Source organism: Liolophura sinensis, chromosome 4 (assembly GCF_032854445.1).
Source record: "Liolophura sinensis isolate JHLJ2023 chromosome 4, CUHK_Ljap_v2, whole genome shotgun sequence".
Lineage (NCBI taxonomy): Eukaryota > Metazoa > Mollusca > Polyplacophora > Chitonida > Chitonidae > Liolophura > Liolophura sinensis.
In genome coordinates, this window is record NC_088298.1 from 7708266 (window position 1) to 7735409 (window position 27144).

Here is a 27144-nt window from a genome sequence, read left to right on the forward strand (position 1 = left end):
CAAGGACCACCACCAGCAGCAGCTCGACGACGGCAAAAACCACTAGCATGAGCAGCAGCAGCCCGACGACGGCAACAACCACCAGCGGGAGCAGCCCAACGACAGCCACAACCACCATCAGCTTCAGCCCGACGACAGCAACAACTACCAACAGGAGCAGCCCGACGACAGCCACAACTACCAGCAGCAGCAGTCCGGTGGGTGCCAAGGTGTCCTCCAAAAGCAATAGCTTTACCACAGCCACCACCACCAGCAGCAGCAGCAAGGCGACCACGGCATCAACCACCACCACCAGCAGCAGCCGAAGGACGGTCACAACTACCAGCAGTACCAGTCCGCCGACGGCCACAACTACCAGCAGCAGCAGTCAGGCGAGCGCCAAGGTTTCGTCCAAAAGCAACAGCCGAACAACAGCCACAACTACCAGCAGCACCAGCCCGAGGAAAGCCACAACTACCAGCAGCACCAGTCCGACGACGGCCACAACTACCAGCACCACCAGCCAGAAGACAGCCACAAATACCAGCAGCAGCAGTCCGGTGGGCGCCAAGGTGTCCTTCACAAGCAGCAGCCCGGCCACGGCAACATCTACCAGCAGCAGCAGCTTGACGACTGCCTCAATTGCCAGCAGCACCAGCCCGAAGACAGTCACTACTATCAACAGCACTAGCCCGACGACAGTCACAACTACCGTCAGCAGCAGTCCGCCGGTCGCCAATTTGTCCTCCAGAAGCAGCAGCGCGACTACGTCCAGCAGCAGCAGCCCGATTACAGCCACCACCTCAACCAGTAGCAGCCCGACGACGTCAACAACCAGCACCAGCAGCCCGTCGACGGCCACCACCAGCAGCAGCACCAGCCCGACCACGGCAACAAGGACCACCACCAGCAGCAGCTCGACGACGGCAAAAACCACTAGCATGAGCAGCAGCAGCCCGACGACAGCCACAACTACCAGCAGCAGCAGTCCGGTGGGTGCCAAGGTGTCCTCCAAAAGCAATAGCTTTACCACAGCCACCACCACCAGCAGCAGCAGCAAGGCGATCACGGCATCAACCACCACCAGCAGCAGCAGCCGAAGGACGGTCACAACTACCAGCAGTACCAGTCCGCCGACGGCCACAACTACCAGCAGCAGCAGTCAGGCGGGCGCCAATGTTTTGTACAAAAGCAACAGCCGAACAACAGCCACAACTACCAGCAGCACCAGCCCGAGGAAAGCCACAACTACCAGCAGCACCAGTCCGACGACGGCCACAACTACCAGCACCACCAGCCAGAAAACGGCCACAACTACCAGCAGCACCAGTCCGACGACGGCCACAACTACCAGCACCACCAGCCAGAAAACGGCCACAAATACCAGCAGCATCAGTCTGGTGGGCGCCAAGGTGTCCATCAGAAGCGACAGCCCGACTACGGCCACCACCACCAGGAGCAGCAGAATGACCAGGGCAACAAGCACCACCACCAGCCGCAGTCCGACGACAGCAGGAACCACTACCAGCAGCAGCAGCCGTTCGACGACGGCAACAACTACTAGCAGCGGCAACAGCCCGACGACGGACATTTCCACCACTAGAGTCAGGAGCCCGTCAACAGCCACAACCACCACCAACAGTATCTACACGACGGCCACAACTACCAGCAGCAGCAGTCCGGCGGTTGCCAAGGTGTCATCCAGAAGGAACAGCCTGAAGACGGCCTCAATTACCAGCAGCACCATCGCTACGACGGCCACAACTACCAGCAGCACCAGCACAACGACCGCCACCACCACCAGCAGCAGCAGCCCGACGACGGCCACAACCACCACCAGCAGCACCACTAGCAGCAGCAGCAGCCCAGTGGCGGCCAAAACTACTACCAGCAGCAGTCCTTCAGCGGCAACAACTACCAGCATAAGCAACTTGGCGGCTGTCAAGGTATCCTCCCGAAGAAGCGGCACGACGACTGCCACATCTACGAGCAGTAGAGGCCCGGCGACGGCCACAACCGCGAGCAGTAGCTGCCCGGCGACGGCTATGACTATCAGCAGCAGCAGACAGGCGGTGGCCAAGGTATCCTCCAGCAGCAGAAACCCGACGAGGGCCACCACCACCACCATAGAAACCAGCAGCAGCAGCCCGGCGGCCGTCACCATTACCAGTATTAGGAACTCAACTGCGGCCAAGAGTTTGTTAAGCAGCAGCCCGATGACGGCAACAACTACCAACAGCACCATCGCTACGACGGCCACAACCACCACCAGCAGCAACCCGACGACGGCCACAACCACCACCACCAACAGCAGCCCGTCGGCGACCACCAGCAGCAGCATCAGCCCTTCGGCGGCCACAACTACCAGCTCGGCGGCTGTCAAGGTATCCTCCAGCAGGAGCAGCCTGATGACGGCGGCAAAAACTACCAGCAGCAGAGGCCCGACAACCGCTACAACTACGATCAGCAGCGGCCCAGCGACGGCCATGACTACCAGCAGCAGCAGCCGGGCGGTGGCCAGGGCGTCCGCCAGCAGCGGCCCTACGAGGAGCACCACTACAACCGCCACCACGAACAGCCCTGCGGCGGACACAACTATTAGTATCAGCAGCTCAACAGCGGCCAAGGTGTCCTTAAGCAACAGCCCGGGGACGGCCTCAACTACAAGCAACACCATGGCTACGACGGCTACAACTACCAGCACCACCAGCACAACAACTGCTACAACCACCAGCAGCAGCAACCCAAGGATGGCCATAGCCACCACCACCACCAGCAGCAGCAGCCCGGCGGCGGGGTCCACCACCAGCAGCAGCAGCCTTTCGGCGGCCACAACTACCAGCATAAGCAGCTCGGCGGCTGTCAAGGTATCCTCCAGCAGAAGCAGCTCGACGACGACGACAACTACCAGCAGCACCAGCCCAACGACTGCCACAACAGTCAGCAGCAGCAGCCCAACGACGGCCACCACCGCCAGCAAGAGCAGCCTGACGACGGTCACATTTACCAGCAACAGCAGCCCGGCGGCACTAACAAGTACCACCAATAGAGGCCCGACGGCGAGCAAGGTATCATCCAACAGAGGCAGCTCGACGACGGCGGCCACAACAACCAGCAGCAGCAGTCTGGCAGGCGCCAAGGTGTCCTCCAGGAGAAACACCCCGACTACGGCCACCACCACCAGCAGCAGCAGCCCTACCACTGCAACAACCACCAACAGCAGTAGCAGCCCGACGATGTCCACAACCAGCACCAGCATCCCGTCGACGGCCACCAGCAGCAGCAGCGGCATCAACAGCAGCATGTTCACGGCAACAACAACCACCAGCAGCAGTAGCAGCAGAATGACCAGGGCAACAAGCACCACCAGCAGCAGCCGTCCGACGACAGCAGAAATCACTAGCAGCAGCAGCAGCCGTTCGACGACGGGAACAACTACTAGCAGCGGCAACAGCCCGACGACGGACATTTCCACCACTAGAGGCAGGAGCCCGTCAACAGCCACAACCACCACCAGCAGCATCCATACGACGGCCACAACTACCAGCAGCAGTCCGGCGGCCGCCGAGGTGTCTTCCAGAAGCAGCAGCCCGACTACGGCCAGCAACAGCAGCAGGAGCAGCAGCAGCAGCAGCCCGATCACAGCCACCACCTCAGCCATTAGCAGCCCGACGACGTCCACAACCACCAGCAGGAGCAGCCCAACGACAGCCACAACTACTGCCAGCACCAGCCCGACGACAGCCACAACTACCAACAGCAGCAGCCCGAGGGCCGTAAAATCTACCAGCAGCACCAGCTTGACGGCGGCAACAACTACCAGCAGCAGTAGTCCGGTGGGCGCCAAGGTGTCCTCCAAGAGCAGTAGATTTACCACAGCCACCAGCAGCAGCAGCAGCAGCAGCGCAACCACGGCATCAACCACCAGCAGCAGCAGCAGCCGGACGACGTTCACAACTACCAGCAGCACCAATCCGACGACGGCCACAACTACCAGCACCACCAGCCAGAAAACGGCCACAAATACCAGCAGCAGTAGTCCGGTGGGCGCCAAGGTGTCCACCAGAAGCGACAGCCCGACTACGGCCACCACCACCAGGAGCAGCAGAATGACCAGGGCAACAAGCTCCACCACCAGCCGCCGTCCGACGACAGCAGGAACCACTACCAGCAGCAGCAGCCGTTCGACGATGGCAACAATTACTAGCAGCGGCAACAGCCCGACGACGGACATTTCCACCACTAGAGGCAGGAGCCCGTTACCAGCCACAGCCACCACCAGCAGCATCCATACGACGGCCACAACTACCAGCAGCAGCAGTCCGGCGGCCGCCAAGATGTCTTCCAGAAACAGCAGCCCGACTACGGCCAGCAACAGCAGCAGGAGCAGCAGCAGCAGCCCTATTACAGCCACCACCTCAACCAGTAGTAGCCCGACGACGTCAACAACCAGCACCAGCAGCCCGTCGACGGCCACCAGCAGCAGCAGCAGCAGTCCGACCACGGCAACAAGGACCACCATCAGCAGCAGCTCGACGACGGGAACAACCACTAGCATGAGCAACAGCAGCCCGACGACGGCAACAACCACCAGCAGGAGCAGCCCAACGACATCCACAACTACCAGCAGCACCAGCCCGACGACTGCCACAACTACCAACAGGAGCAGCCCGAGGACCGTCACAACTACCAGCAGCACCAGCCTGACGACGGGAACAACTACCAACAGCAGCAGCCCGACAACAGCCACAACTACCAGCAGTAGCGGCCCAGCGACGGCCATGACTACCAGCAGCAGCAGCCAGGCGGTGGCCAGGGCGTCCGCCAGCAGCGGCCCTACGAGGAGCACCACTACAACCGCCAGCACGAACAGCCCTGCGGCGGACACAACTATTAGTATCAGCAGCTCAACAGCGGCCAATGTGTCCTTAGGCAACAGCCCGGGGACTACAAGCAACACCATGGCTACGACGGCTACAACTACCAGCAACACCAGCACAACAACTGCTACAACCACCAGCAGCAGCAACCCAAGGATGGCCATAGCCACCACCACCACCAGCAGCAGCAGCCCGGCGGCGGGGTCCACCACCAGCAGCAGCAGCCTTTCGGCGGCCACAACTACCAGCATAAGCAGCTCGGCGGCTGTCAAGGTATCCTCCAGCAGAAGCAGCTCGACGACGACGACAACTACCAGCAGCACCAGCCCAACGACTGCCACAACAGTCAGCAGCAGCAGCCCAACGACGGCCACCACCGCCAGCAAGAGCAGCCTGACGACGGTCACATTTACCAGCAACAGCAGCCCGGCGGCACTAACAAGTACCACCAATAGCGGCCCGACGGCGAGCAAGGTATCATCCAACAGAGGCAGCTCGACGACGGCGGCCACAACAACCAGCAGCAGCAGTCTGGCAGGCGCCAAGGTGTCCTCCAGGAGAAACACCCCGACTACGGCCACCACCACCAGCAGCAGCAGCCCTACCACTGCAACAACCACCAACAGCAGTAGCAGCCCGACGATGTCCACAACCAGCACCAGCATCCCGTCGACGGCCACCAGCAGCAGCAGCATCAACAGCAGCATGTTCACGGCAACAACAACCACCAGCAGCAGTAGCAGCAGAATGACCAGGGCAACAAGCACCACCAGCAGCAGCCGTCCGACGACGGCAACAACCACCAGCAGGAGCAGCCCAACGACATCCACAACTACCAGCAGCACCAGCCCGACGACTGCCACAAGTACCAACAGGAGCAGCCCGAGGACCGTCACAACTACCAGCAGCACCAGCCTGACGACGGGAACAACTACCAACAGCAGCAGCCCGACAACAGCCACAACTACCAGCAGCAGCAGTCCGGTGGGCGCCAAGGTTTCCACCAGAAGCTACAGCCCGACTACGGCCACCACCACCAGGAGCAGTAAAATGACCAGGGCAACAAACACCACCACCAGCAGCAGTCCGACGACAGCAGTAACGACTACCAGCAGCAGCCGTTTGACGACGGAAACAACCAGTAGCAGTGGCAACAGCCCGACGACGGACATTTTCACCACTAGAGGCGGGAGCCCGTCAACAGTCACAACCACCACCAGCAGCAGCAGTCCGGCGGCCGCCAAGGTGTCTTCCAGGAGCAGCAGCCCGACTACGGCCAGCAACAGCAGCAGGAGCAGCAGCAGCAGCCCGACTACAGCCACCACCTCAACCAACAGCAGGAGCGGCAGGAGCCCAAAGACAGCCACAACTACCAGCAGCACCAGCTCGATGACGGCCACAACTGCCAGCAGCAGCAGCATCTCGACGACCGCCACAACCAGCAGCAGCACCAGGCTTCCGACTGCCACAACTACCAGCAGCACCAGCCCGACGGCTGCGAGAACTACTACCGCCAGCACCAGCCCGACGACGGCCACCACCACCAGTTCCAGCACGACGACGGCCACCACCGCCACCACCACCACCAGCCAGACGACGACCACCACCACCACTACCTCCAGCCCGACGGCGACCACAACTACTACCAGCAGCAGCAGCCGCACGACGGCGACCACCACCAGCAGCAGCAGGCCGACAACGGCAGCCACCACCACCAGTAGCACCATCCCTACAACAGCCACAACTACCAGCAGCAGCAGTCCGGCGGCCGCCAAGGTGTCCTCCACGAGGAGCAGCCCGACGACGGCCAACACCACAAGCAGCAGGAGCCCGACCACGGCCACCACCACCAGCAGCAGCATCCCGACGACGGCTAAGGCGTTTACTAAATCTGAACAGGGCATCTACAATCCGGCGAAAGGTAAGAGCAATTTGAAAAACATTGTACTCTCATTGATGTTGACCAAAATTATGATCTACAGGCTTCGTTTTGTACATGTGGCTAATTTTGACGTTCTACGCTAAACTGAGACTAAGCTGTGTCGACGGCACTGAATGCATATGACTTACATGACCAGTGTACGACAGCACAGCACAATATCCCAGGAAACTCCCACCAATGCGGTCGCGGTGATTTAAAGTCCAGCGTATGCTGGCTTCCTCTCCGTGGGAATGTCTGTCAACAACCTGCAAATGGTCGTGGGATTCCTCCGGGTTCTGCCCGGTTTTCTCCCACCATAATGCTGGCCATTGTAGTGTAAGTGAAATTCATGGCCGGCTTATCATAGTATACTGACCTTAGAGTCTGTCCAATTTGTATGAATATACACCTATTTATTACTATTTTCAATATATATGAAAAACCTGGGGACTATGATGAATGCTGTAGTTTAGTGGCCTGTTAGTAGTTATTTTTTGTGTACTGAGCCATTTATATCTTGATAAAATCAGGCGACTGATAAAACGAAATTAGTCACAGAGCCAAGGTCATATGTAGCTCCCCAAAGACAATAAGCTTCAATCACATACTAGGTAAAAATAATTAACAAAGAAAGATTATAAAAAAAACACATACACACACGTACACACGCACACAAAATGGCAAAATGAAGGTAACAACACACCAAATAAAAGCGTTATTGATTAACACCTTTAAATTGCCCAAATGATTAACACTGATGCTATTTTAATAACACGCTCATGTTGTTATGATAACGTTAGCGTTAAATGCTAAACAGATGAAATTGAAAATTCTATTACCCTTCGATTCCTTTTTATTACATACAACGCACTGCTTGACGCTATGCCAAGTGCACATTATCTAAGCCGTTAGATACCCCCCATCACGAGACAGAAGCGTTTGACTTCTGGACGGGTCTATTGTAGTTCTATGGGTGGATAGAGGTTGTCGTTTACATTGAATAAAGCAGACGACAAATATAAACAAAGAAACAAAGTGGCTATTTTTTCTGTTGGAGCGAACGTTTATTTTAAATAAGAAAGGTATCAGGTTACAGATAATTTAAAGCCCATAGGGACGTTTGAATGCTACACAAAAGAGATAATAATGGTTTCGCGAAAATTCTTATTTTTTACATACAGACCTGATAATTCTTCCTCCGAGTCTTTCTTTCAGCGGCCTCTGCTAAACGCCCCAGTTGTCCACAAACCATGGTATGGCAATCAACCAATGGGTCTAAAAATATCGGATCCATGATGTCTGATATTTCCCACGACGCAAAACTTAGCCGCCGGTACACGAATCACTGCGTCCGGGCTACGACAGCCACAGTTCTTGCTGATGCCGGGGTTTCTGTGATGGACGTTATGTCTGTGACAGGCCACGGCAGTGAATCCAGTGTAGGGTGTTATGTCACCAATAGCAATACAATCCAAATGGCAAAAGTCCAGTTTTCAGTCACACCTCAAAGTTTTGGAGGAATGTTCAACAATGCAACAATAAATAACAGCAGAGTTCACATCAACTTCATATCCTCTGGATAGCAGACTGGCTGCAGATGGTCCTTTTCAACTCCCAATCCTTGTTTGATGTTTATCTGAGTTAAACTGTTGAGTCGATTTACTCATGTTTTCTCTCTGCGAACGCTATTGCCTGACTGCCGCCAATATATTGTCGTTGACCTAGATTTTCAAATTTGGTACATCATGTGACCTTTATGTATGAGTGTGATGTGTATATTTTACGTAACTGGTACGGCGCACTGAGTGAAACATGTGCACGGGGCTGGTTTAATGTACATATAACTTTGCACAGACTGCGTCATTACAAATTTAAATTGTGGTAGCCATCCATTGTATTTCACAATACAATAAACGCAAATCATATTTATTTTCATGATACCTTCAACATATAAATTATAATATATTTATTTGCTTACTTATAATAAGCATAAACCCATATCTGTCATGTTTTTATTGTTTTATTTATCAACATATGTTGAAAAATTAATATTGAATTGAAAATGTAAACTGAAGTGTTCCATTGTTTCAACATTCGTTACCCAGTGATTATGAATTTGATACAGAATACGACACGATCGCAAAGCATTTACACAAGTAAACCAAATAAAATTAAGTATCAAACTATTGTTAACCTAATTTTGTGTGTTTCAATTATTATTTTTTCTTACGTAATTCAGACTTTAATTACGTTTAAACACTTGAACTCCCCACTTTTGTTGTCGTTTTGATGATGCCAGAGGTTTCCAGCTCCTTTAGCTCTGTCAGACAGAGTTTGGGAAAACTTTTGACCTGCCCGAACGCTCGCTGCCAGCAACGAGCGACCTCCCCGGCTCACTGTCAGTGTTTGTCGCTGTTTGACACCGTGCCTGTCATACCAAAGCCCACCCTGATAACAGCGTCTTAGCTGAGAGAAGGACAATATGAAAGCAACCCTGCAGATGTTTTACTTTATAGTGCTATATTTTATAGTCGAAATTGTTTTCGAGAAACAAACGTATTCTTTTCATTATTCCATTCTGGTCGTGAAGCACGTCCGTAATATTTAGCATCGCATTTTAACACCCGCTGTAAAACACATCATGGTTTCGTCCAGAATTAGGTCACGCCCCTTTAGAACGTTCGGTTGGACGAAAACAACGTGTCAGGGAAAGTGGGGGCGTTTTTTGCTGTTAATCTATACCGCAATGGCGTTTTTGTTATAATTACGAATACATTTTGCTTCCACCAAGGTAATAGAATAGAAATAATGTTCGCGTAAGGGTAGTCTAACGGTAGTTTTACATCAAATCGATGTGGAAGAGTTTACAAATTTTGAGGTGTTCATCAGTAAAATGGTCTAATGGTTAAAAATATAAACTCTTCCACATCGATTTGATGTAATACTACCGTTAGACTACCCTGACGCGAACATTATTTCTTAAATAGACCATTACCGCATTTATAATTTAATACATAGGCCTATAGTTCCCATGGTTATTATCTCTATATATGGAAACTTTCTGTTAACAATGAAATCGTGTTTAAAGGATAACACTAAAACTTACAAAAAGCATACTGAAATATAACATATGAAGTGTGGCCGAATGCCACAATATGTGGGAACAAACAATATTAAAAAAGAATTTTGAAAAATTCATTGGTCAACAATTATACGAGATTTTTTTAAAGCGATAATTTAATAAAATATTTGCCATAAACATGATCAACTCTAGCGTTAAACCTGACCATTAATCACTAATGTTTGTTCTGTCCGCCGTCATTGGAGCGCGTGATCACACATTTGAACGGTAATGATTTTAAATGAGTTGCGGCCGGCGTTTCAAGCTTGTGGAGTAAAAACCAAAGTTCTTGTGATACCGCAATTCCGAAGAAGTCAACAGTTTCCAGCCATCAAAACACTCAGTCCAAATACTTGGTAAGTACGCATTGTTCAATCTGAGCTAGTTCAACATTCTCAAGGAGTGATAAAGACTAGGGTCACATTTACGTGTTGATTTCCACGTATCTTGTGACGCTTTTCCAAAGGTAACGTGCTTTCACTGATTTTTCATTGGTTAAAACTGAATGGCGTAAATAAAACGACTGCCGTTCTAGTTTGTTCACTGTCATATATCTGGTTTCTGCATTGTAGTATAAGAGCTTTACATAATTCTGAATGGATTCACTTTGTTTGTTGTGAAATGCTCTGGATCAGAACTTCCATCAGACAGCATGTCGGGTTCCTGGAGGGTTCCTTATACCACTACACTACTCGAGCTGATGTGCCAGAACATTGTTTTTAGACGTCTTTAAGACAGGTAAGCATGATGAGGTTTGAAAGCGCATGTGCGTGTGTGACATGTATTTGTCACGTGGGCTACATCTAAAAATGGTTTCCTCCATATTTGGCCAGCGTCATTCAGGGAAGCATGGATAAATTGTCGTAATTAGTGACGTAGAAAGTTACAAGTAAATATTACCCTGGTCTTTGCAACTGCCCAGTCTTGTAGATATGTTTCACAAGTTGTGTTACTAAATAAGAAGTAATTAACCTCAACTGGGCCATTGCAAAGGAATAAAGATGTTGTTGCTGTTGTCATGTTGTTATTCCGTTTTGCGTGCCACATTTCTAGGCCTTTATACACTGTAGGTCTATTAACAATTGATCATTAAATATCTAATACCAAATTATTGCAATACTTCATGAACATGGGCCTGTCTTACTAATGATTTATCTGCTGTGTTTACTCCTAGTCTCATCATGTGACCAATGATACTGCCTATGATTGGCTCACAACAGCTGTGACATCAATTCAGAATAATGAATATGAATTATTAATTCCAGTATGCTGACAGAAATACTCGCATACGTCATCATGATTGCTGCTTCATCTCTTGCCAGATATTATCCTAATGGATTCAGAGGAAAATTTACATAAACAGTGTATCATCCACTTCTGGGTTACCCAGTGGTAGCCGCACACTTCTGGGTTGTATAATAATCTGCTTTAGTGGATTCTATACTCGAATTCCTGCCGTAATTTTTGAGGCAAAAAATAAATTCCGTACGTACGTCGCAGTTAAAAAGAGGCGCGATAAGAACTAGCTTCTCATTATGTTGGTTTCGAAAGAGCTAGCTAAGAATGGCGATGGCGGTCAACAACACTGCAAGTGCTCTGTCTTGGTAGCCTAGAAATAGCGTCTGGTTGTATTAAAATAAACATTAAAACGTCCCTGTAAAAGAAATATGTTGTTTAGATTTGATGTCAGAACAGTTTTAAGTACATGTATCTAGGTCGTGTATTTCTGTTTTCAGCACAAGAGCGGCTTGTTAGATGACTAGCGGTTATGCAGCCAACAGTACGTCATATCGACATTATTCTCAAACTTCATATCAATGTAGGTGGACTAAAAAAAACAAATAAACCTCAAATTCAAATAAAAAAAGAGAGATTTCCCGACCAGCCCAAAGTTTACACCCAACAAATATAATCTTAATATTAGTACACATATCTGCATGTACATAGTGATGGTAAGATTTCATTTACATACTGATGTTACAGCATCCTAGTTATGGCCAAATGACTTCACTAGAAGTCACCATCATTCATTTCACTTTAATACATGTCAAATTAAATTGAAATGTAAAAAATTAGTAAGTTTTGTCATCTTTTTTAATGAAAAGTAATTATGTTCGCAAATTCTCATCAATTTTGGGACACCTTCGCGTAGTGTTTTTTTTGCTGGTGATCATGTGAAAGAAGGAAAGGTCGTAGAAATGACCTCTTGCCCATCTTATTACAGGAACTTGTAGTCTCATCAGAAAGGATAGAAAAGTCACTATCCATGGTTGAACATTCATAGAAGGTTGTGTAATTACGCTAGGTTACAATACTAATCACTGTCTACATTTTGGACTGGTAAAAAACATATTTGTCATCCAGCAGAAGAAATATTTTCAAGTGTGATTGGCACTAGTTGTTAATGTGTATGAACATGTTTTGCCTTATGCTGTGGAATATGGCGACACTCGTGCCATTGTGCCATATCAGAGTTTCTTTTGCAAACTACCATCGTCACTTCATCAATATGCTGGAAGAGACTGTATTCTGAACAAGTATGCATATTATCAGAAAGTAGGAACAAATTGTTCAGCAACAACAAATATAGACTTGTATTATCTTCGGGTCTCCGTGGCGCAGTGGTTAGCGTGCTAGTGACTTAGGTGCCGCTCACCAGAGTGGTCATCTAGGGTTCAAACCCTGATCAGGCTGGCTTGATCTCTGGTCTAACGCGGGAAGGTCGGCCTGTAACCTGTAGATGGTCATGTGTTTCCTTCGCGATCTGTCTGGTTTCCTCCCACCATAATACTGGCCATCGTATAAGTGAAATATTTTCAATACGGCATAAAACGCCAGTCAAATAAAGAAATATACATGTATTACCCACTGCCTGATCGAGGGTTGATACAGGATTTGCTTCGTCATTCTCTCCCGCCTCTTTGTGAACATATTGTATTTTGTGAAGCAGAACCTCATGTGCTACTGAAACAATCAAACCACAAAACACTTTCCATTTCCATCACACAATCAAATCAGAATGTTTACATTGCAACTGATTATCTTCTCTTGGATTACTTAAACATTCTTTCACATGCTAAATACATATTTGTATTACTTTTGGAGGGGGGAGGGTGATGCGGAAAACCAGTTAGAGTCGAAAAGAACAATAGAAGACAGGAAACTATTCCAATTCTACTGAACTATCCTTGTTTTGCACATGGAAATTTTGTAAATGCATTTCCACCTTTTAGCTTTTTGTCTTTTTACAACTACAGGTTGCTTGGGCATGACGTGATAAAGCAATAAGCAGCCGTGTGAGGATAATATCTGGCTGGTATGATTCTCAGTCCAAGCACTATGACAGCATTGGAACTACGTTGCTGTTTGATATGACAATGTGAGACAACAAATACATACCAGGATGGAGTGGGTCACTAAACTTGTTGAAGGTAAGTATGGATGTGAGTAAAACTACCTGTTTTATTTGTTTGGCTAAAATCCCATTGATTCCTGTTTACACCACATGACTTGTGTGTTGATTTAATATTAAATCATAAAAATAAGATGCAATCAATTCTTGCGTGGAAGAATGACTCGAATCCTATGTTTGTACAGTATGCATCCTGCGTACATGTAGAGAGGTAAGTAGCTCTCCGACGAGCAAAGCTATTAAGTCGTGTGAACTTTTTTCAGGACAGTGGCACCATGAGGGAAATACTGCTTATTGAAAAGCTTGAGACACTCGTCATGAAGGATCGTGGACAAGGGGAGAAAGTAAAGCCTGTTCTTCCATTACCCAGGCAAGTGCAATTTTCATATACACTCTTCTATTATTAAGTATTATTATTAATTGTTAACCTTTAAGTGGAGAGCAAGCAAAGTCCCATTGACTTTTGCTAAATGCTGACCTCGGTGTTTAAATAATACAACAACCGCATATGGATAATGGAGTGTGTCCAGATAGCATGCTTACTTTCAAATCTGACATACAAATGTGTATGGGGGAATAACTCTTTACATATAACTCGCACAATACAGTTTTTAATTCGATATTAAGGGGTGAAGTCCAGCTCATGCTGGCTTCCTCTCCGGCCGCACGTGGGAAGGTCTTCCAGCAACCTACGGATGGTCGTGGGTTTCCCCGGGCTGTGCCTGGTTTCCGCCCACCATAATGCTGGCCGCCGTCGTATAAGTGAAATATTCTTGAGTGTGGCGTAAAATACCAATCAAATAAATAAATAAATATTAAGGGGAGGTATTGTGAGAGTGAAGAAAACTGGTGTCGATGACGGTGTCATGTTATTGCCTGGGTAAGCTTTTTGTTATTGTCAGAATGGCCAGGAAGGGTTTTATGTGTTTATGTGTTTATGTGTAAATTTGGTTATATTTACACAAATCTTAAATGATTCCTGAAACTGTTTTGAAAAAGTAGACTTCTTAAATTAGAGGTTTGATTTGATTTTTATTTTAATGTCAATGATCTCACACGTTTGCCACTATTCCGCCGGTCTGTTTTTTATGAAAAAAAAATGGTAAGCATAGATTATTCCAGTATGAAACGTCCACTGTTTTTCTCTCGGTTTTGCACATTAGCACAAATTATTTATCTGATGTTATTATGACAAAGTTCTTCCAGTCTCTAGGTGACATGAGACGTGGGTTCAGTATCATTCTCAGACAGGGAATTTTCAAGATTTCCCTGCTCCATTATTCTAAGGGACTTTAAAAATTTGCTGGAAACCATATTCCTTCCATCAAAATGAAAAGAAAAATTTGCCAATATAATTTGTCAAAGGTCGGTGGTTTACTCTGGTATCCTCCATCCATAATACTGTAGTTCCCATCGTGCAAGTGAGAACTTCTTGAGGGTGGTGTAAACCGACAATCAAATACTAAATCAATATAACGAAGTTATGCCTTGATTTTTGGTCCTCTATTGGTTGTCTCCTTGTATGAAATTGCTCAGCTTGGGATTTATTTTAGGATTTAAACAACTGAAAATGGACATTCATGGTGTCATGCAAGAGCGGATTTAACATTAAAGGCAGCTTGTACTAAAACATAGAGGTGGAGGATCAGTGATTTTCCCGAAATGCAGCAAAGTGAATGTCTGACCATAAACGTGAGGCACTTATTTATAATTGTTTTATTCTGCAGATTCAGCAGTTGGATGCAGTTTCGAAGAACCTTTACAGTGCACTCTTGACACCTCCATCTCTGTGAATTTTCCTGCCGTGATGACGCCTTTAAATGTTCCTCTGTTCTCGGTGATGGAGAATTCATCTTTGCAAACACGTCAAGTGTCTTTGACAGCCTCGTTCTACTCATTGCTGTGTACTATGTTTTCGATATGTCATATCCAGAGATATATGCTACTTTTCTGGGTCTACTGCAGCATTGGGTGCTGGAAGACCCGTTACCGAAAGGAAATGCACCAGCTGGGTAAAATTTTCTGTAATAGTTGATTTGAGCATCATGAGACACGCATTTAAAAGGCATTTTAAATGCTAACACGGTAAAAAAGTAGTTCTGTGACTTCATTTTTATTCCTTATTAGTTGTTTACACAGTGGATACTATCACATGACAAGCTAAATAAAATCACCTGAGTGTTTCATTCTCTAAAATATACAAATGAAGGTTCAGGGGCCCGTTTCACAAAGCGTAAGTCACGTTATGTGCACGTATTTTCCATCGCAACCAATATTGCAGTTATCGCGTCGCTATGGTAGTTACGTGAACGTAGCGATATGTGCGCTTTGCGAAACGGGGCCCAGGTTTTAGGGTAAACTTTGACGACAGATAATCTGGTTAAGTTTCAAACACGCAGTTGATGTTACATTTCCAAATTTAACACAGAGATACGTTTGGCACTACATGTAAGTACTTATATAGAAAGATAGAATTGTATGGATGACTTGAATCAGTATTGCTGAATCAGAAACCTGCCTTGTTAAGCATCATTAATTTGCGTTCTGAATTCTGAATTTATATTCAGAATTATACAGGAGAATGTATTTGCAAATTTATAGAAAATGCTATTTTTTTTATTAAATATGAAAATTTAATGTATCATGTTTTAAAATGCAGGTCAGTTTCGTTGAACTATTGGTGAACTCAGTTGTCTGTCAAATATATGTGGCCATATATATATATATATATATATATATATATATATATATATATATATATATATATATATATATATATATATATATATATATTACGCCACGTTTTGGTGAAAACATAAGGCTGCTCCAAACAATGTGTTGACCAATGCCAGGTTGTGCTAAATCTGAATTTTGATCAGCAAGCAAACCCTTTGTTTTAATGTCAATGTTAATGTTCATGAAAAACTTGTCGGTATATCTTTTACTGTGATTTAGTTGAAGGATGAATCATTTCTTGTTAAGTACCAGACTTACAGAATACTAAAGTGCCAGATAGATGTGTACATTCGAGTTTTTAGTAACTTGGAATAAACATACATCAAATCGTTAATGTGTGTTTCTGCTTTTTGTAAAGTTCGTCAACAATGAAATGGTTTTGAAGTAATGTTCACACTTGGTATCCTTGTGAAAGGCTGGGGAATGTGAAATCCATCACTGTATATTTGTATGTCATTAAAATACCATCATCAATTTTGCAGCGTTTGTTTCTAAACGCCTGTGCATCTAATAACATGTTTATACGTTGACTTTGTGGATGAATAACATGTTGAAGCGTTAACTAAGTGTTACACACAAGTCAGCGTGTGTTATCATTTAACACTTAAACATGTTGACACCTTTTAATTTCATGCGTTAGCAAATCAGTCTTGTTTAAATGCATTTAAGTTTTGATTCAGTGTTACAGAAACGTGTTAATAATGGCGTTATTTTATTTATCTATTTATTTATTTATTTGATGGATGTTTTACGCCGTATTCAAGAATATTTCACATATACGAGGGCGGCCAGCATTAAGGTTGGAGGACACAGAGCAGAGCCCGGAGGAAATCTATGACCATCCGCAAGTTACTGCCAGACCTTCCTACGTACGACCGGAGAGGAGGCCAGCATGATCTGGTGGCTTTATTTTGATAACACTTTATTTTTTGTGACAGCGGGTAATCCATCGTCTTTCGAATCGGCATTATACTTGCCTCAGTTTTTGTTTTTCCTGGATTATGTAAAAAATAACTAACATTTTAAATTTTGACTATGTGTCGGTAAAGTTGGAATTAAATCATCCCCAAAGAGACTGTGTGCTTAGTTTCAACGACAAATACTTAGTTGCATAGTTACATACTGACAGCATACAGGTTTTACCAGCTTGATTCCTATTGGGTTTGGTAATGTTCGTCAAAAAATGAATGTGTGTTACCTTTGTGAATGTCCTTGTTATGAAACCTGCTTGACTGGTGCTAGTATGATGTGTCCTGCTTGATTGGTGCTAGTATGATGTGTGCTGCTTGAATGGTGCTAGTATGATGTGTCCTGCTTGATTGGTGCTAGTATGATGTGTGCTGCTTGAATGGTGCTAGTATGATGTGTCCTGCTTGATTGTTGATAGTATGATGTGAGCTCACTGCGAATGCCACTGAACAGGCAAACGATATGTTGCAGGCTACAAGAACAGTTAATTTTATCGCCGACCTTTCATCAATTTACTTTTTAAACTGTTGAATGTTTCAGTCGAATATGGTTTGAAGTTGACCATTTCCATCAACGTAGTATTCAACGTGAGCAAGAAAAAAGAGTATACCATGGATTTTGAGAACAAGGTAATGTGCCGTTAGCCAGTTGTTATTATAACCCTAATAAATGACAACTGCGGCGAGTTAACAGACCCAATGTTTAGTTAATGTACAGGTCATTAAATAACATGACATCAACGTCAGAACTACATTTCACTGAGCAATCCATGAGTCGGCATTCAAACGCTTGTCCAGAGCTTTGCTTACATAGCATCATTTGCGGATGGCAAATAAATGCTGTTAGCATTTTAATTTTGTGGTATGAAAATCTAATACATTGCATTAAGGATGCAGTTTGTCGTGAAACAGTCCGACACGCATTTGTAATTTATAATTGGACAGGCTTATCATAATTTCCGATCATATATACATGAATATCGTGTGTCAATATCCCTTTTATTGGTTGTTTTGGATGTTATTGTATTTTGACATTAATTAATTGACCTTACGTTCAAGTCCGGCTCATGCTGGCTTCCTCTCCGGCCGTTGGTAGGAAAGTCCTTCAGTAACCTGCGGATGGTCGTAGGTTTTTCCCGGCTCTGCCCGGATTCCTCCCACCATAATGCTGATCGCCGTCGTGAGTGAAATATTCTTGATTACGGCGTAAAACACCAATAATATAAATAAATAGATTGATGTTAATTATGGGACGAGAGAAATTATTATCCACTTAAAATGCGTTACCACCCAGAATTTTCAAACGTCTAAATGCCATTTTTCTAAAAAAAACCCTTTCTAATTTAATAACAAACGAGATGACATAGTCATTTAAATTAAAATTTGAATAGTATTCTAGACTTGTGATGTCTAACAATTGTTGCTGTGGGACGTATAACTAATTACTGTGAAGCATTTACATGAACAGTCAGATTAATGATTACACTGTATCAGGTATTGTGGTATCACTCTTTAAGCTGTTGCCTTTTTAAAAATTAAATTATACTTAGCTCAAGGATTCTGTTTCAGCTGACCATCGCTTACCAGAACATCCCTGGGTTCATCAAAGTGACAATACTTCATGTAAGGTAAGATTTTATCTGAGATGGCTCGCTGTCGTATAAGTGAAATATTATTGAGTAGGCCTACGGCGTAAAACAACAACCAAATAAGTAAATATCTGAAATCAGTAAATCCAAGTTTCTGCCAATCAAGGAATTCATTAGTCAAACAAATCCATGGTTCTACAAATCAACTGCCGCTCAGATGAGTCCAATCAGATTCCATGCTGTTACTGTTTGTGCAGCCTGCGTAATGACATTTGACGTGGTCGTTTGCGCGATCTAACCTTCACTGTAGACAGCTTTTCTTCCACCAATATAGTGTGCTTAACTGTGCGTCACAGGTGGGAAAGTATTTATTTATTTATATATTTGATTGGTGTTGCACGCCGTACTCAAGAATATTTTACTTATACGACGACGGCCAGCATTACTGTTGGAGGGAAGATGGGAAAGGTACGTCTGTCAGTAATAAATCTGACAGCCATGCTAGAAGTGAATTTTTTTTACCCCAACAATAAGCAAGAATGAAATAAACTTAGATCTGGAAGCAACGCTATTGAAGAGGTTGCCTGTAGGAGAAACATGAATGCTAAACTTCAGCTCAATTACATCAAGTGCTGAAATCGTCAATTTGGTAATTTGCGATAATTAATATGCACACAGAACATCAGCGATGCAACATTCCCCTTGTGTCAGTGTGCTTTATATGATTGAAAATACTGTACATTTTGTTTAACTGTGATTCTAATACACAATACGCTAAGTCCGGAATTTGGTAATTTACGGTATTTAATATGCACACACCGTATCAACGATGGAATGTCCCTCTCGTGTTATTTGTGCTCTGCACGTGTGCAAACCCTGAGCTATATACCGGCTATACGTTTTAAGGTATGACTCCAAACACTTTGTTTAACATTGCCTTCCCCGGTATTGAACGCCGGTGCCGACGCTCAGGGTACGACATAAGCTACGCCTGTAAAAAGCTAATAAATGATAAACTTTCAATATTAAATACATACTATTACATAGTAATAATTACATAACCTTAACAACTGTATGGCAGTTGTTAGCCAGAGTTATTAGGAAACAGTTGTTTATGCATTTCAAAGGGCAGGATGAGTCTTTAGATTTGTTGAGCGGAGTCGTGTGGAAACAATAGTGTATTTTTACTGAGGTCGGGCTGAGACGTTTGGGGACCGCTGTAGATGCTTATGAGCCTGTGCAATGGGGTTCACTAACCTTCTACAAAGGAAACAAATCTTGTAACTGATAAAACAACAGTGCCCTCTGTCTATTTGAATAACAATGACAGCTTTGATTATTCATGATTACTGGTGTTGGTATTGAAATCAGAGGAATTGTTTTAGAGGACCCCCACTGATCGAGTCGAGAAAGATATAAAATGTTTCCTATTGTCGGAGCGAGTCGCTTTGAAACAATTGTACATTCTCTCTTGTCTAAGAAATGAGAAGTTTATGAAAATTGATCCAGTGCAGAACCGTTGATAGTCTTGTACTGGATGTCACTATCTCGTAGTTTAAGAAGTAACAGGTTCAAATCCAGCTCAAGACCTTTTTCTGTAAGATTGAAACTGTGTAGCGGTAACGGCATTTTCTTAAATCCTAAGTCTCTGATCTACATATATAACATTAAGAATACTGTATGGAAACTTTTGGCAGTGGTGGATGACGGAAAGCATCCAAATGCTTACTAGCCAAGTTGACACATGAAGATTTGCATTTTGAAAAGGTATACCTGGCTATCCACCATATGAACTAGTCCTCTCTAAAGCGTAAAACGTCTGTCAATGACTTGTTAATGAAATAAGTACATAATTTTGCACAGAACTTGTTTAATGACATCAATCGTCTGTACACAGTGATATTTTTATTTATTTAAAATGTTTACGAAATCACTATACAGACCAGGAAGTGTGATGTGTGATCACGAGGTCAAATTCGACGCCATCAAAGTTCAGAAAGATGGGAACATGGTTGACGTCACCCACATCATCGAGGATGAGGTGCTGGAGAAAGGATTACCGTATCTCAGGAATGTTACCATTGCTAATGGCACTGTGAATGAAAAAAAGTTCAAGAAATCATTAAAGAGAGGTAAATGGGTGAGATAGTGCAAAACAACAGTAACATGTTATCTTGGCGTGTCCCTGTCGCTCACATCTTGATGTAATTAGGCACTAATGGGGAATATTCTTGTTAAAGATTCAGTTAATCACGGGTCCTCCGTGGTGGGTAGCGTGCAAACGCGGCGCAACGACCCAGGAGCCTATCACCAATTTGGTCCCTGTGAGTTCAAGTCCAGCTCATGCTGGTTTCCCCTTCAGGCCTACGTGTCAAGGTCTGTCAGCAACCTTCGGATGGTCGTGGGTTTTCCCCGGGCTCTGCCCGGTTTCCTCCCACCATCATGCTGGCTACCGTCGTATAAGTGAAATATTTTCGAGTATGGCGTATAACTCAAATAAATAAATAAAACGAAAAAAGTGGTTCATTTCAATAACTATTGGCTTAATTCGCAAATCAAACAAATTCAATTAATTAAATTTTAAAAATAATTTCAGCTAGGAGACATGCTATTCTCCACACGTGTAGTGTAGTGACACTTGACTGCGCTCCTGGTTTCAACTGCAACTCGTCAGACAGTGCAAAACCTGTCTGTCTGTCAGACTGTGAGACGGAAACCGGCCGTGAGAAATGCGGAAGTCATGGCACATGCACTCTGAGGAGTAACGGGAATATGACATGCGTGTAAGTAGCTCGAGGGTCTCAATCACACTGTTCTTGTTGCTGATTTTATTCCCTATGCTGTACGTCTTTAACTATATTGTATCCATGCATAAACCAGGATTCTGCTTGTGGACTAAGCATCTCTGGGACCTTGTCCCTTTGCATGGTTTTAATGTGATTGTATGTCAAATGTGAATTCTAGACCAGTGACGTCTAATAAATTAACATCACTGCATTTTTTAACCTAATTCTGCTAAAGCCATGGTGCAAGAGGGCATGTAAATTGCTATTATTTATGCATTTACATGAACAGTTAGAAGAAACCCCTGACTGAGGTAAACTGACAAGAGGCTGTATTTCACCAGTTACGTGTGACCATTTGACAACTATCACACTGTCGTCGATATTTGCGATTTGTAGTACCAACTTTTAACATACAATCGAGTCGAACCTTCAGAACATTTGAATCGTTTCGGTTTTTATCGCATTCAACAAGTTGTGAGCGAGTCGAAAGAAATAGAGAAAGGTCATATATAGAGAAATCATCATATATATATATATATATATATATATATTTAGATTTACACAATAACGAACGTAAATAAATCGCTCAGTGCATGTGTAATTTGCTAAAAAATCGAATTTGCATTACAATTTGAGATAATCGCAGTTATTTCCCTTTGTTTCCACATCAGTTGCACCGAGACTCCGAAGGAAATTTACAGTGGACACGACTGCAGTATTCGGGTGGAGAAATTCCGTTTAGAAAAGAATAAAATAATCGCCATTGGAGTCGGAGCTGGAGGAGGCGTTCTCCTCGTTTTCATAATTATCATCATTATCCTGATTCGCAAACTACGGAAGCCCAAGAACAGAAACAGATCCAAGTGAGTAGAGAAACTTTCGGTATGCATTGGCGGTAAAGATTCAAATTTAATTGAACATAGTTTTCTTAAAAAAACACAAGAATTACGCCACCAGTTTCCCAGCAAAACGTCACCAGTTTCCCTGCAAAACGTCACCAGTTTCCCAGCAAAACGTCACCAGTTTCCCAGCAAAACGTCACCAGTTTCCCTGCAAAACGTCACCAGTTTCCCAGCAAAACGTCACCAGTTTCCCAGCAAAACGTCACCAGTTTCCCTGCAAAACGTCACCTAGTTAGAAATGAACAATAGACTACCGAGCTTTGACTCGAATTATTTTTGGCGGGATAGGTAATTCTTTATTTATTTATTTTATTCGTGTTTTACTCCGTACTCTGGAATATTTCACTTATACGACGGCGGCCAGTGTTATGGTGGGAGGAAACCGGCCCGATCCCGAGGAAACCCACTATCATCGGCAGGTTATTGGCAGACTTTCCCACGTATGGTCGGTGAGGAAACCAGCATGTAAACCATTGTCGGAAAATATGCATTAAACAGAGTGATGATTAAGAAATACAAAAAATACTTCAAAAATGAATTTTCCTCCATTTTTCTGGCATACTTTTTCTTCACGTTCATTGAAACCATACCCTTCTTTTTACAGTACCTTTCTGTAGCATTTACAGCTACCATTTCATCTACTTTATATATATATATATATATATATATATATATATATATATATATATATATATATATATATATATATATATATATATATATATATATATATTTTACCCTCAAGGAATTATGGGACACCTCGTGTGTCAAATTTCAATGTTTTCCGATGATATATTGAGCTATCACCCATATTATTATTGGGTTCTGAATTTAAGCGGTTTATTATTGTTACATTGGATGTTATGCATGGTTTAGCGATTGTTGATCACATATATGCCAGTAATTTATTCACATTCAAATAATGCATAAAGACTCGCGACAATATTGTGTTGTAGGCGTATAATCTCATCGCCGTTTGCTTATCGAAGCGTCTGTGGCCAGATTTGTACACGATTACCAGATTTGTACATGTATTTCCCCTCACTTCAGAAGCTCTTATGTTTTACCAAATCTAGCGGGATTTTCTTGCAAAGTCTTGTGTAGACGAACTGGTTTCATGGCTAATCATTTGGTCCGGTTTTATGTTGTTTAAATTTCAACGGTTCAATGTATTTTTTTAAGGCGTAGAGGATTTGAGGAGGTGGGAAACTTCTCGTCAAGGGAGTTAACCAGCATCCGAGTATCAGACCTGGAGTTACGGGACTCAGAGCAGAAGGACACAAACCCTGACAGGACGGCTATCAATGGGAGATATAATGCTGCATGTACTAATAAGGTGGGAAACAGGGGAGCTTAGGGTTTGATCTTTTTTATGGTTAATATTACAAAGAGTCCTACTGTATCATGTGGTTTGTGAAAAGGGCTATCTTTATTCACATTAATTTACCCATCATTTATGTCACCATTTCTCAGAGGCACAAATGGCACGTGTTTCCTTTAGAAAATTGTCAGTTTCACACTTATTAAGTTCTTCAAATGTATCCGTCGTTTGTGTACTTTAGACAATGTTTTCTGAACCTTTTTCAGATGTCCATTATATATTAAATATGATCAATAGTATACAGTTGCCTAACATATTATTACAGGTCACTTTGCAGGATGCAGTAGGACTTCTTTTTACCTTTAGCAATAAAAGAGTTCTGCGCATGATCAAAAGGCGCATGCTGTCTAACTGGAACCTATTTTCTTGCTTTGCAGTCTAACAAGGCAATGATTTAAGGACTGAAATTCATTGAACATTCGTTTTGATGCTTGTCCCATCTTATTATTTGAAGAACTACTGTTTATATATGTATTAAAACATAAAAATTAATACCTAGCATAAAATTGGATGTTATCTTGTTATAATGTATTCACCATGCGGTAAGGGTTATCTGCCATTCATTGTTCTTTTTGCTGACAGGGTCCTCTATTAGGGGCAGTTACTATGTTAAATTAAAACAAATCTTACTTTGAAAGCCAGAAATATATAAGGTGTTGTTAGAAAAGTATTTTAGCTCTAGATCGGGTAGTATTTTAAAGTACTAATTTGCGATTTACACAGTGTAAAGGGCTCTAGTTTCGAAGTTCACTATTTAATTTATTAATTCATGTCTTCAAAATAAGAAATGACTTGCAAGAAAATGGTTTTTGAAGTAATTTTACAGCCTGGTTTCCGCCAAGTTTTAACTTCCTGTTAGTTCTGCACATGATCAGAAGGTGCATGCTGTCTAACTGGAGCCTATTTTCTTGCTTCACAGTCTAACAAGGCAATGACTAAAGGACCGAAATTGTTTCAAAATATATGGGTTTGTACCCAAAAATTAGTAAAATCTTTAATGTGGTATGGGAATGCTAATTTGGGAACGGCTGTAAGTTCATGGGACTTACCTAAATTACAATTTGTTAAACAGCCCGACTCCAAACGAGAAAGAGCACAAATTGTAGATAGTAGATTGTTCTGCAGTAAAGAATCAGTATACAGTGTCAAACGTTCTAGAACAAAAAAGTTTATTTGAATTTTTGGCTTAAGACGTTTGATAAATATGGACCAATTTAACTAAATCTTAATGTGTGTTTCTTTAGTCTTCTGACATGTTCAGACACAAACGAGCAAGGAAGTGTCTATGGAATTGAAACAAACAAACAACAACAAAAAGATAAAATAAAACACGGTCCGCAAACTAAGCAATGCAGAGAACTCAGTCCTAGAAGTAAGCATATTAGTCTATAAACGTTTGAAGAAATGTACCTTACATATCGCCATCTTTGTTGATAACCGAATAAGATGATCATTCTATGGTTATTTCTCTGTATAGCCTTATTCCGGTGAGTATGGTGCTACAGTAGACTCGAGATGGAATATGCACACTCCAAGTTCACACAGCTTCGCTGATGACCAAAGCCTGGACGAGGCAAGATTGGAACAGAACTTGCGCACGCTACAGCCAATAGGAAAGGTGGGTCTAAGCTCGGTAATCTTCGAGTATCTCCGGGATTTGGGCCGTTTGCTTAAAATGCCGAGACATCCCAGTAACTTGCCAAAGTAATAAAATATGAACATGAATGATTTGTAACACTAAGGCTGAGTCTTATTCCTACAGAACATTTTGTTGGGTAAATTGCAACGGAATAATAGACAGTATAATACTTGTACTTTCACATTTGCTGCCGCGATGTTTTCTACCCTCTTTTGACGGAAACAATGAATTTTTAATGAACCTGCGATAGTTTTCCCGATAAATTTTTAATGATTATTTGTTGGCCGTGTAATGGTTATATTTGACGGCTCCCCGAATGAAGCACTATGGTCTCCTGCATAAAGGGGTGATAGTTCCCTGGTGAACCGTTAATGGTTCCTTGGTGAACATACGATGATTTCCCGATGCAATAGCGATCGGTTCCTTATATTATCCAGCGGGCAGAAACACACAACTCTTGCGTGTATGCAAAACAGCTTTGCCAGCGAATCTTCAGCAATCCCGTCACTTCATGGCTAAATGTTATCGTCTTGAGACCTTGGACCCGTCTTAAAAGGGAAAAGCTCTGATATGTAATACAACGTTGTAACAAACTTAATTGAGCACCGCGTGAAATAGTTTGCGGTGCGACTCCTTGATTCTTTTATGCCATGGCAACCAGCGCCATGCTGTTAAAACTGCGTCAAAGACATTACATACATGTATAGTTTAGAAAACATTCTTATGGAAAAGGACAGATAGCTTGAGGAGTATGAGCTTTCATTTGGCGTACGCGTTGCTAGGTGCATGGAGAGCCATGTTTCCATGTATTATATTCACTTATAACTTTGTTAGATTGGTGATGCACGCGTTTCGAACACTGTGTCAGTTATCTCACGTCGGTTAGTTTTATTGGTGGGGAAATCTACCGCACCCAATCGAGCGCTTTATTAATCTTCCTACACTTTGGGCTGTAACAAAATCAGCATAAGCTGGATCCGCACCTGTGTCCTCATTGATGGAATATGTAGTATTTAAGCGATTTAATGATTTATTTCTTGTAAATTAGCTTCTTTTTTATGTTGTTTGTATTGTTTCAGTGCATCATAGAGAGGCCTAAATTCTCGTTTCAAATATAGACGACCAGAAATCAACCGACACGGGACGACACCATGGCTTCATGCAGGTATTGCACTAGCCAATTGGCACATTCGATGAGTGCTGTTCAAAAATATTGTGATTCGAGATATGGTAATGGTAAAATCTAACCAGCCTTTATGAGAACCTTTCAGCTTTTTGGAAATAACTTGATCACCGGTTCACAAGAGACACGATTCAGATGTTGTTTTGTTTTTACATTTCCTTTAATATTGTTATGGTTACGGCACAACTTCTTGCAAAAAATTTATCAGTTCCTACGAGAACATTAGTGGGATACCTTGAAGGTTAATGATTTCAAATTTAATTTTTGGTTTTATTTATCTTTCGGAGTGTGTTCTGCCATATACGATTTGTCTATACACCGGCGGAAGCCTGATAGGTATGCGTATACTGGTCAGATTATATATTGTGTTCGGCCTTGAGCTTTTTATGATACATACCGTAGGTGTCACGGATATCACGTCAAACATTGATGATTGACATCCCCCGGTCCTGTAAGTCAGCCAAAAGGGATATCTCATCAAGTATGACGAAATTTATCTGTTTATGTTATAAGGGTAGCAACGTGATTTGTCCAACACACCCCTATGTTATGGTGGCTGATACGGACCTGATTCGGATGATTTGCGACTTTGGCGAACCAGGGCCTCCCGCGTTCTCCACGGGATGACGAAAGTCGCGGTCGGAAGT

At 43.8% G+C, this 27144-nt stretch overlaps 1 protein-coding gene across 1 annotated transcript; it reads left to right on the forward strand.

Moving 5' to 3' along the window:
- The first annotated feature begins 47 nt into the window (after positions 1–47).
- On the forward strand, positions 48–26478 carry LOC135464370 (mucin-2-like). Its single transcript, XM_064741796.1, has 11 exons — positions 48–337; positions 734–4444; positions 4547–6780; positions 17559–17647; positions 18587–18645; positions 20548–20738; positions 21203–21389; positions 22064–22255; positions 23477–23630; positions 25153–25293; positions 26394–26478. Exons 1-11 carry the CDS (start codon positions 48–50, stop codon positions 26430–26432), a joined length of 7287 nt encoding a protein of 2428 aa, XP_064597866.1. The 3' UTR covers positions 26433–26478.
- The last annotated feature ends 666 nt before the right edge of the window (positions 26479–27144 follow it).

Bases quoted from the DNA above. Each gene is read 5' to 3' on its own strand.
- LOC135464370 (XM_064741796.1), top strand. From the start codon at position 48: ATGAGCAGCAGCAGCCCGACGACGGCAACAACCACCAGCGGGAGCAGC. The intron at 338-733 runs GCCGACGGCCAC...GTCCTCCAGAAG, and splicing joins ACTACCAGCAGTACCAGTCC to CAGCAGCGCGACTACGTCCA. The intron at 21,390-22,063 runs GTAAGTAGCTCG...TTTCCACATCAG, and splicing joins AACGGGAATATGACATGCGT to TTGCACCGAGACTCCGAAGG.